The sequence below is a fragment of the Gekko japonicus genome, unplaced genomic scaffold, assembly GCF_001447785.1.
Source record: "Gekko japonicus isolate JY-2015 unplaced genomic scaffold, Gekko_japonicus_V1.1 scaffold453, whole genome shotgun sequence".
In the NCBI taxonomy this organism is placed as follows: Eukaryota; Metazoa; Chordata; class Lepidosauria; order Squamata; family Gekkonidae; genus Gekko; species Gekko japonicus.
Window position 1 is genome coordinate 776,560 of NW_015168663.1, and position 12,272 is coordinate 788,831.

Here is a 12,272-nt window from a genome sequence, read left to right on the forward strand (position 1 = left end):
TGGGTCGGTCTATCTTGCAGACGGCGCAGGTGTAGGGCCTCGGCCCCTCCTCCAGGTAAGAGTTATTGCTTGCTATTCTCCCAAGGGTGTGATGCACAGAGACCACGAAGAAGATAGACAGGTTGCTTACCTGTAACTGGTGATCTTCGAGTGGTCATCTGTGCATTCACACCACCCGCCCTCCTTCCCCTCTGCTCTCGGCCCTTCATCTTGTTTCTTTGAAGGCTGTTGGGCGGCGGTCAGAAGGAACTGGCGGGATCTGCGTGCCCCTCCTTGGTCATGCGCAGTGGAGCCGGCGCGTGACCTGGGAGAGGCGCGAAAATCCCTTTTGCTAGCTATCGGTACCGAGAAGGTCAGCGCAGGCGCAGAGTATTCCCAAGGGTGTGAATGCACAGATGACCACTCGAAGATCACCAGTTACAGGTAAGCAACCTGTCTTTCTCTGCAGCTCTGTGGTATTCCTGCTCCATAGTTATAGCTCCAACCCAGCAGTTGTCCATATAGGTAAAAATCCATGTGTACCCACATTGCACAGTACGATTTATATACAGATCTCAGGTGAATTCAGTTTTATAATGTGTGAAGAAGTTGTAATATAAGGATCATAGTAGTATGATTGTCTGTTCCTAGTCACTATAGAATTCAGTTCTTTATTGTTTGGCATTACTTCTTTTCCAGATTGAACAACTGTATTCACACAACTGTTTCCAAAAATCTCTTTTGATAATAAGAAGAAAAAGTTGAGCTTGCATTAATTTTAGTGCAAGTTTCATAATGACTCTTGGAATAAGGATGGAAAGGAGCAATATCTATGCACGCAGAATTTCCTTGGTTTTCTTTCTATGCCAAATAATTATAGCATTGGAAGTACCTCCTGATCGTAAGTATTAATGCTTTGTAGCTTAAAGAAAGTATAACTGGCTAAGAGCATGGGTATAAATAATAGTAAACAATGGGACCAGGTGACTTAAGATGGTTAGAAGGAAAAAAATCTTGGCAACTTAAAATCACACTGTAAAAGAAAATGTATATGTTTTTAGAAAACTGCTTCTGTTAGTATAGACTCTTCCATGTTCCCTCTTCCCTTAGTTATAGGGCTTTCAGCAATAACCTTTTACAGAGTTAGTCTTTTTGGAGAAAACAGCATTATTTATTTTTATTAATCTAAAACATTTTTATTCTGTCTTTCAACTCTTTTTTGTGTTGTTTTAGGGCCCCCAAGCCAGCAAACAATCAAGAACATTAAATTAAGCTTTTAAAATACATGTATATAAAACAATAAGAACATCAATTAAACAAACAAAAACATAGACAGGAAGGAGAATCAGAGAGAAAACACCAAACAAGATGGAAAACTCTCTAATTCCTGGTGGAAGACAATGATAGAGGGGGACAGATGAATATCCCTAGAGAGGGGATTCCATAGTTATGGTGCCAAGACCAAGAAGGCCCTTTCTTGGGTCGGCACCCAAAGCAGGACCCCTGAAGATGACCATAGTGGTTGGGTAGGTTAATTTGGGAGTGGCGAAACCTTAAGGTATGCTGGCCGCAAGCCTTATAGGACTTTAATGGTCAAATGCCAGCACATTAATTTAACCCAAACCCGCTCAGTGTTATAGACTTAGGGCTATATGAGACATGAAGGTTCTCCAATTGTCTATAAATCAGGGGATAGAATTCCACTTTTTGGGAACAAGTATCACGGATGAGGGATGCCAAACCCTTCCCTGTCGATGGTTTATCTCCCTGCAGTCTGTCTTAGCACTTTGGTGAAAGTCCTTGGAGAAAGGGGCTATGACTAGGCTGACTAGGGTTTGCTCAGCTCTTCTCTCTAACATGCCTTATTTATTTATGGCAGACCTGGGTTTAAACAAAATGGGTATGCTGTCACATCTAGCTTGGCCTTTATGATGACTTTTGCAATAAATTGTCTACAAATGTACAAACTGAGTACATGGGAGGCATGCACACATACAAGCAGTATTAGTCCTCAATAAAATTCAACCCAAACTGTTCTAGCTCTTAGAAGCTATTTAGGGAAACCAGGTGTGTAGCTGGGAGTCAATTTAATATAGATTCCCCTTCTTCCTGTGATCTTCTATACTGCATAGCATATTGTTTAGAATAGTTTTCTGACTTTCAAGCACAGGAGGTTGCTGGAGAAAAGAGAAGATTGTTTTGCAAAGCTTAGTTAATGGTAGTTCGGATGTTACAGTAATTTTCGATAAATATGAAATTTTACATTAAATAATAGCCCAGGTTTGTGTAATGCAAAACCTAATGCCTTAATTCTTAGGTGAGAATTTGTTTTTCTTATTGTGAAAGAAATTAACATCACTGCACAGGTTTAAATTTCCCCCCCTGTTGTGTGGATATAGGAATAAGGAGGAGATAACTTCTGAAGATACCACCCAAACAAGTAACCCAGAGAAAAGCAAACTCTATTTTGGGTTTAGTAGTGGCTTGCATCTTCTGGAGCAGGATTAGTTGCAGAGGAAAGGGAGATCTCATTGTATTGTCAATGTTCATTTTTGTATGTAAATTCCTTCTTTGAATTGCAGACTTAGTTTATATCTCCAGGAGCAAATGAATTAGTAATCTATTGAGGGTTTTCCCCCCCAGTCATAAGATCTAAAAAACCAGGAAAAAGGAAAGAAAATAAATTTTTAGTTTTCCTATAGCATAAGTTACAAATGCTACAGTTAAGATTAGCAGGTTTATTCTAAATATTCTAAATACTCAAATAGTTTGGCAATGATGTAACAGTATAGATAAAAACTATGCATCTGTGATGTCTTGGAATAGAATTGGTCCATATCGGGCCATATCCAGTGGAGTCTTAGGTGTTTAGTTGATCTTCTATATATGGATATATTAATTTTGACTCTAGTGTGAAAATATTTGTATTTCATTAATTCTCTTCTCTACCTTGTCAGGACTTTCATTATCAATACTAAATGTCCTTTATAAGTCAGACTGACATGTAGTTCTTGTACTTGAAAATTCAGCATTTGATAAGGGTTCCACACATTTAATAAGCCACACCAACTCCTGACACATTAACAAAATTATTTCAGTATATCTAATATATGAGTGCTTGTTGTTTAGAAAAGATCTTTAATGCCGATGATTGGTATATTTTTCAATAGTTTTTAAGATTTCACTTTTACTTCGTACTAACAAATAATTTTCTTTAATCCATAACTGCAATTCAACTGCTGAATCTAATGTGGGGGGAAAAGCAAAACTTCTTGAAGAATGTAAGTTCTGCCCAAAAACTTGATACAAATGAAAATTCCATTGTGTGCATTGAGTGTGAAGACCAAATGATGTGTGTTTTGTACAGTAGTGTGCTGTTAATAATATAGGGTTGCCAACCTCCAGGTGGTGGCTGGAGAACTCCTGGGTTTACAACTGGAAGGTGGACCCTATGGGATTATACCCCATTGAAGTCCCTCCCCTCTCCAAACCCCGCTTTCCTCAGGCTCTACCCCCCAAAACTCCAGGTATTGCCCAGCCTGGAGCTGACAACCCTATATAATGCTGTGTACAGGTGATTATTTGAAGCCAGTATTGTAGACACTATATTATCTGGAGGTAATTTTGGAATGAATTTTTATTTATTTATTTTCAAATTTTGTTTAGTACTTGCCGTTTTCACAGAAGTGCTCACGAGTCTCTCTCTCTCTGTGTGGGAGGGTGTTATCTCTCTTTTCTCAGTAGTGTTGAACATTTTAGGAATGTTTGTAAACTTTGTTTTTAATAAGGGGAATTGACCGTTAGTAACTGCTTGATATTTCCCTACTCAATTGGAATAAAGATACATGGTTGCAGTTGGGAAAATGGAGTCGAGAAGCATTTTCCTGTGCAGCTTTCATCATTTTACAGTTAAGCTGGATGAGGCCTGGTATTGCAGTATCCATAAGAGAAACTTCATTCCTGTTGGTCCAGAGAAATAAGTATCTGTACACAGCATAGTATGTTTTGCTAACTTTTCCTCTGGTTTTTGTGATTTCCAGGCATGCAGTCTTAATTTGTGTTTTCAGATCCATACATACGTGCACCCACCCTCTAGTATCCACTATGCCAACAAACAATTACCTTCCAAAATAGTGACTCTTTAATGATCCCATCACATTCCCTCATCAAATACAAGATCCATTTGACTGTAATGTACTCTTACTCCCTCACCTCTTTGGAGGTGCTAGACCAGGCAGCAGGGTGAAACTCTTACTTCTTGTTCTTCTTTCTTCCATCCTGTTATCTCTCTTCTCGTATAAGTATAAAGAAGTATTAACAGGATTTTGCTCATGTAGGGCTCCTCTCCCCTCCAGGTAAAGGACCAAAGCACGTAATTTGTGCACTTCTGAACTTAAAAAACATGACCAGGGAAGCAAAAGTATAGTTTTATAGCAGAGGAAGTGGTGCTGCTGGAGGCTCAGATCTCTACCATGTTATATAGTACCTTTCATCAGTTTTGGTCTATAAGCCAGCTATGGCTGTCCTTTAAAAGGTGTCGTTGGGCTATGGTGATCCACGTTCTGATCACATCCAAATTAGACAACTGCAATGTACCTTACTTGGAGCCACTTTCAAAGACTTTTTAAGTTCAGAAACTTGAGTTAGTCTAAAACGCAGCAGCTAGATTGCTTTCAGGGTCAGGATAAAGGGATTGTGTCACCCCTGCGCTGAGAGATTTGTATCAGCTGCCTTTGTATTACTGGAGTGGATAGAAAGTTCTGGCACTTGCTTGCCCTAAAGGGGCTGGGGTTAGGGTGCCTGAAGGACTGTCTCTTCCCAAACTATCCAGCCTGTCAATGAAGGTCTTCATCTTAAGCACTCTACCTGGTGCTGCTGCCCATGGAAGTGAATGTGGGGCCTTACCAGAGATTGTGGGGCCTTCCCAGTTATGATTCCCCACATGTAGAATGCCAGGTGGCACCTTATTGGCTTTTGAGTAGCAGGCCAAAAAAAATTTTTTTTTTTGTTCACCTAAACCTTTAACGGACTTTTATCTCCGACCCTGTTTTCTCCCTGCTTAAGCTGGCTTGCTGTGGTGTCTGCTTTATACTACCCGTTGCTCTTCTAAAATGCTGATGAATTTTACTGTTTATGTTTTACTTTATTAAATTTTACTTGTTATCTTACTTTTTGTTTTAAGTTGCCCATCCAGTATCATATTATTTCTTTTAAAAAAGCAAATATACTGTGGCTGCAGTCCAGAGATTGTATGCATGTACTTGAACATAGTCAATGCTCTCTCTTTTGCTTTGTATGAAACTCCTCTAGTTTCAGAAATCACTAGGAGTGCAACTGTGTATCCTTTGAACATTTTATCACTGTACGCACAGACCTACCCTACCAGTTTTCTAAGTCATGACCTGGAATTGGTTATAGTATTCTTTGCAGCAAACTGTATCGTAGTCTGTTTTCAGACAGTATTTATCATATGGTCTGTGCTGGCTATTATAAATTACTACTTATGTAATAAAACGGATGGCTAAGAGCTGCCTAAGGAGGTATAGGAAGAATTCAGTTAATGGGAAAAAGCCAGCATGGTGTTGTACTAGAATCTGGGAAGCCCAAGTTCGAATCCCCACTTGGCCCATGGCAGCCTGCTGGGTGACCTTGTGCCAGTCACACACTCTCAGCCTAACCTACCTCACAGGGTTATTGTGTGGATAAAATGGAGAAGAGTAGAATGATGTAAGCTGCACTGAGGAGAAAGGCAGGCTATAAGTATATAAATAAAATAATAAATAAGTACAGAAAGAATTAATTTTTAAAGACATTTGATTGCATTTCTTTCCACAAGGCGGATAGAAATATGTTATTCCTATAGAAAATGACATTTATTAACACACTCACTAATGCAAGCTCCTTGATCAAAGCTGTTTTTAAAAAAAAGGGAAAAAAAAGCTGTTTGCAAGTATATAGCATGTTAGAAACAGCTATTGCCCTGAACCTCTCTAAACAAGTTTAGACATATTATATGTGCAGTAAAAGCTTTGTTGCCTGGCACTTGATTATACAGAATGTTCACTTAACTGGCATTTCTCAGAGAGAAATCTTCTCTGTGGGCACACAAGTGCCCCTATTCCCACATCTCCATTCTGCCGGCTCGATGCTTCTGACACCTGGCATTATTAATTGGCATCACCCAGTGGGCAACCTCCTCCCACTTAGTCACTGTACCCCTGTTTCTTCAGGTGCATGCATGTCTTGCTTCCACCTCAGCAGCTGCCCAGCTTAGTGCTTCTGGCTATCGCTGGGCTTTTGACAGCTGGTGCTGCCAGCTAACATCATCCTCAGGTGCCTCCTTCCCGCTAAGCCTGTCTTGATTGTCAGCAGCCAACTCTGCCAAAGGGGTCCTGGGTGGCTGACCTGCTTGTCTGTGTGCAGTATAGAATGGTTCTGTGGCTCAAGGGAAGGGAAGGGTTCTGTCAGGTGTGAGGGCTGTCACCATGGTGTTTTCGGTGGGGTTTAGGTATTGCAGATTCCTCTGGGTTGTGTCCAGGGCAGAGCACTAAGCTTGTGTGTCTGGCACAGTTGATTAACCAGCAGCCCCTTCCCCATAAGTGTTGAATGTAAAGCCCTGAACCTCTGTAAACAGTTCATATTGGAACTCTATTAGTGGTAGAAAAATCAGTGGTGCATTAGAAGACCACAAACTCATCAAAATACTGGCTCCAATATTATTGCACTATGCCAAACACTTCTGGACAAAACAATCCAGTTGTCAACAATTACTGTAGTATAACAATATTGCAATATATGCCAATGTGTGGATACAGTCCTGTTTATGATAAAACATTTTGATATAAAATATTTTGATATAAAACAACTCTTTTTGTTCTTTTGGATTTGCATGCCATTCCAAACAAATTAGTAATTAACAGCAGAATGCTTATAATGAGAACCTTGGCTTGGAGAGTTGTACAGTAGAGGAAGGGGGTATTTGGCAGTGGAATGTCTTCATGTTGTATTGGCTATTTTGGTGGAAGCTTATTTGTCTGTGAAAAGTTTTAGATATAAGCAGTTGAAAATAATAAAACATTTGAGGCTGAAATGTTGGGCAGTGTTGATTGGTGTACATATGGCTTGATGCTGTGCAGTGAATAGAATTAATGGAGTAGAGAGTTTGGTTTTGTCAATTTAGGCCACAGCTCTCCAGATGTACCTCCAGATCATTGCTCATTGATTTTAGGACAACTACTGCCATGAACCTTTGTGCACAATTGCAGCTGCACTAGATATTTATGGTTGTCATCTCTCTTTTTGTGGTTTACTTTTAACTTATTTTTGCTTTAACTTTTTTTTACTTGTTACAAATACAGCATCTTCATTCTTCTGAAAATATAATTAATTTTTTCCTTTTCTTTTGAATTATATTTCATTAAAAAGTGCCACAGCCTCCAACAATAACACAACAGTCTCCAAAAAACTATATTATTGACCCAAGGGAGAACATTGTAATACAGTGTGAAGCAAAAGGAAAGCCACCTCCTAGGTAAGCACTGATTTTATTGCTTTGAGGTTTAATGCTTTTTAAAAAATAATGTGTGTATCCATGTTATTGAGAAATAGTCTTGATAAGGTTGTTTGAATAGGGAAGTATGCTGCTGATTGTTGCATCTAATACTTCACAGCAAGAAAGACAATTGTGCTTCTAGATCTAGTGATCTGATATTGAAGATTCTCTGTTGCTGCTTGAATATCTGCAGACTTTTGTTTTTGAAAAAGGTTTAGGAGTTCCTGGTCCCATTTTAAAGACTGATGCTTAATTTGTTTATTTGTTGAACATTTTTCTAAATTCTTTTATTTATGCATAAGCTGATCTGCACCATCTCATTAACACATTAAAACACGGGTTGTATTGTGCTTGCAAGCAAGCTTCCTAACAGGGCAAACCCACCCCGGCTCAGAGCCAGGCTGGGATTCTTCCGGACCTTACTCATCATGGTCTGCACTCCATGCAGGGCACATTCCAACCCAGGACTACTAAGCCTTAAGACTTGTTGTATGCTCCTCCAACCCCAAAGTGGGCTCCAACAGAGTCACCCTGACTGCACAGCCCACAGGTACCCAGCTTGAGGACCCCCCCCAACCGCTGATATCTTGGGGTCCTTGCCAATTCAGAATCCTCTCAACCTGTGCTTTTCCCATCACAGAGGGTGTTAGACTCAGCTTAACTCTCCTCCCGCCAACCACTAACGGGTCATGCAGTCCACCGTGCAGATCAGTCAAGCAAAGGACTGACCCAGTAACCACACCATGCCTGAAAAGATACAGCACTAAGGACTTGATCGCAGGTGGAGACTGCTGGCCTAGTGCCCAGATTGTCACCACCAAAATGCATGGCCTGGGGAGGTGCTCCTGCCAACAAACAATCATAAAGAAATGGTAATGGCTGGCTTCAACGCACTCCAACCTAGACATTCAACAGAAGCCTAGTCTCCAACGCCTAGCGGGGTGCCTAAGCTGGAGCCTCCAACCGTTATACTGGTGACCTCCATCCTCATGCCGCGTCCTATAAGGCAAGACAACATCAGCCAGCATCAGTGACTTCCATCAGCACCATATGCCTGGGGCCTCACATAGCCCAATGCCAGACCTCAAGGGGACTAGGCCTCCTGCCCTGTGGCTGTTGAAGCCAGTCCAATGCCAAGGAGTGGGTACCAAAGTTACCTCCTCTGCTTATCCATCCAGGCCACCCACTTGGCCACCCTGACCAACTTGGCCTACCCTCGTGTCCCCCACCAATCTAGCTAACGTCCTGATGAACCATGGGTGAAGGGCTGTCTGGTGCCAGGCATCTGTGGTGCTGCCCCCACCTAGCCCTCCCCTGTGCCTGACCTGAGATCCCATGATTGCTCACCCCGCCCCCAGCTGAATTGCTGTCACTGCAGGGTACCTTCTAATGGTCCTGGCCCCTGGGCTCCTTCTCCTCAGAGGTGCCCTTGTCACAGGAGGATGTGAGGTGCTTTACTCCACCCCTACTCCAAGCACGTTTAAACTTGCACATCTTTCTCAAGCATGTCCCAGAGGCATTGAAGCCCCAGCAGATGAGACAGGGTTGGACCCCCTGCTTATCACCAGCTCCCTGCTCAGCACCCAAGTGCAGATGCACCACCAGGTGCCTGCTGTCTGCATACCTGCCTGAAATGGCCCCTGCGGGACCCATGCATCGGGATGAGAGCTGTTGGTGCTCCAGGCCCCAAGGCAACGAGGGGTTCAGGGATGCTCGAGAGTAGAAAATCTCGTAACACAGCCAAGTGGACCATGAGTATTCCTTAGGTGCCCTGTGTATAAAGTCCTGATACTTTACCAATGCTGGCCCCTGGTCTAGGAACTGCATTACCACTCCCATGTAAATGGTGTAAGGTGAAAGCCAATTGTCAATTTGCATGTACTTTATTTTCTCTAACTCCCTGGGGTCATCCTTCTCACCTTCACCTCAACATCCCTAAAGATGAGCATGAACATGTCCACATACTCACCCCTCCAAATCTTCGCCTTTGTGGCCTGCAGCAGGTGATCCCTCGGAGGGAGAGACCTCTCCATGTATGTTTAGGGAAGTTTTGCTGCTGGGTCCTGCTGCCCCCTGTCCCACAGGGGCCCTGCCATGCCTGCCCCACTGTGTTAATTCCCACCACCACCGGTACCTAAACTCACCCCCTGAGACTCCCCACGGGGAACTGGCACGGCCCCAATGGTGGGACGTCCCCCTGTGGGACTGGAGAACTTACCCATACTTGCCAGGTCATCTGGCACCACTCCTGCTCCACCGCTCAGCTCCTGGGTATCCTCCTCATCTTCGGACTCCCACAGTTGCGCCAACCTGGCATAGAGGGCCCGCCTTTCCTGTTTGCAAGCTGCAGACCTGGTAGGTTTAGGCGGGGTGGCCACCACAGATATGCCATTGCCACCAGCCTTCCACTTCTCCATCTTGGCCCTCTCCATGGCCTTGATTTTAGCTGCCAGGTCCCACAAAGAAGGCCCATCCTCATCCTCAGAGGATGAGATGGCTGGTGGCATCCGTCTGGGAGCCCTCCCAGCCGAGTTGCCCATCTTCTGTGGTTCCTTCTTGGCTGGCATACTGTACCGATGAGAAATTGGGGATAGAATAAAGATAAGAGCTGTTAAAGCCGGACTTCCGGTCTGTGGCTCGGCGATGGCGGTCTTCCTCCTCTTGCCTTCAGCAAGCTGGTGGAGAGGACTGATTGATGCTGCTTTATTCCGAATTAGAACCTTGGGCCCATAAATTCACTGTTGCAAATAAATGTACAATGCTGCCTTACACTGGATTGGCCCCATGCACCTTAAAGCTGCCTTATCCTGAATCAGACAAAAAATCCCTTTCCAGTGAAAGATGCCTGAATGGGCTGGGATGGCTGACCCAGGATGCTCAAAATTGGACAGACAGATGGGCAGGGGAGAGCCCAGTTAGGCGCCAGCAGCCAGCAGCTGATTCTGTGCCACTCGGTGGCCTACTCTTAGGAAGAGCCCACTAGTGAGGTTGTGGGGGGGCAAAAAGATGGGTCCTGGTGCTAGCTGGGCAGCCACCCACCCTAACAGCATTGGGCTCGCCAGTAGGTGGGTGGAGGAGAACTCGAGCCAGGTGCTGGTCAGTTGGTCACCGTGGCCCACACTCAGGGATGGGGCTCAAACTCGCAACCTCAGCTTCGCTTCCACAGGAAGCGGGTTCATAACCAACTAACTGCACCACAGTGAAGGGGACAAGGAAGGAAGGAAGCCCTGACAGACATCGCTGCTGACTGCCCAAAGCTCCTGCTGCCCTCACCCAAGGCTCCAAACCCAGCTTGCTGGGACAGGCCTGCTGCTGCTGCTGGAGTTCCCAGGTTAAGTCCACGTATTTCCTGATTGAGCCCAGTCACACAGCTCCTACCTCCTCTAAGCTCACGCTAGGCCAGACTGAGAAAGGAGGGTGGCTACCACCAGACCTGGCCTTTGAGCCAGACCTCAATTGGCCAGTGCTCCTACTCTGAGCCACCATTGGCTTTCCCCACCCTCGTGCTTCCTTGGAGAAGGTGAAGGGCAGGCAAACGCCAATGCCTGCTGCATGCGCAGGCACCGGTCATTTCCACACTAAGAAGTCCATTTAAATTTTTTTGGTGCCATAAACAGATTAGACAGCCTTCCAACTCAGTCATTATGTGCAGTTTGGGGGATAATTCATTCATTTATTTATTTAATTCTATTTGTATCCCACCCTTCCTGCCGAGGCAGCCTCAAGGCAGCTTACATTTAAAAAGTTAAAATACATCAAAACACAAATGCATTAAACACAATGCACCATCATAAAACTCATATACATAACAGATAAAGTGCTGGTGGCGGTAACGTATACTGATCCCAATAGGCCATGATACGAGGCGCCCTTCCTCTGCTTTATAGGATTGTTCAAAGGGCTGCAACAAGATGATGTGCATAAAGTACTTTGAACACTTCAGAAGCAATGTGTAAATGCTTATCATTACTAAGTTCATTTCAAAATTAAGACCTCATGTATGCATCAGATAGACTTTTAAAAATCCATATACCCACAATAGATGGAACTGAAAGCGTAGTCCATGGTTCTGTTACTTATGCATGGTTTTTTAAGATCTCCCCATTCCAGTGGCAACCCCCCCTAAAAGACCCTTGAGATCAATCTGCTTTAGAGTGAACCTCATCAGATGTGAGGGAGAGTGCTGGAAGAAAATATACCCCTCTCCCATATGTATGAGGAAGCACTATTTGCTTGTGACTTGATAGGATGTTTGGACCCTAGTCATAGTAGATAATTTACAAATTATTTAGTGTTTTTAGTTACAGTAAACATAGAATCATAGAGATGAAAGGGGCTATACAGACCATCTAGTCCAACTCCCTGCCCAATGCAGGACCAGCCTAGAGCATCCCTGAAAAATATTCACCCAGCCTCTTCTTGAAAGCTGCCAGCGAATTTGCCTTTTTTGCCACCGCATCACACTGACTGCTCATATTTAGTTTACAGTCCACTCTTACCCCAAGATCTCTTTCGCATATACTACTCCCCAGAAATGTATCCCCCATCCAGTATTTGTGCTTGACATTTTTGTGGCCCAGATGTAATACTGTGCATCTATGCACAAAAAAGGGTAGCATGTTTAATAGTGAATAGCAGAGTGAAAAGCTTCATTCTCAGAAACCTATTTGTGAGATGTAGTAAATAGCAATCTGGTACAAACTATGGTCCCTTCCCACTTCAGTAGCTTTAAAAAGTAGGG

The 12,272-nt window shown here is 43.5% G+C and overlaps 1 protein-coding gene across 1 annotated transcript in view; it reads left to right on the top strand.

Annotated features, from left to right (window-relative positions):
• Positions 1-792: 792 nt before the first annotated feature.
• Positions 793-12,272, top strand: part of NRCAM (neuronal cell adhesion molecule) — a 138,504-nt gene continuing 127,024 nt past the window's right edge. The window contains exons 1-3 of the mRNA XM_015415280.1: positions 793-880; positions 3,243-3,260; positions 7,405-7,510. Coding sequence (XP_015270766.1) covers positions 793-880; positions 3,243-3,260; positions 7,405-7,510 — 212 coding nt within the window. The remainder of the gene's footprint in view (positions 881-3,242; positions 3,261-7,404; positions 7,511-12,272) is intronic.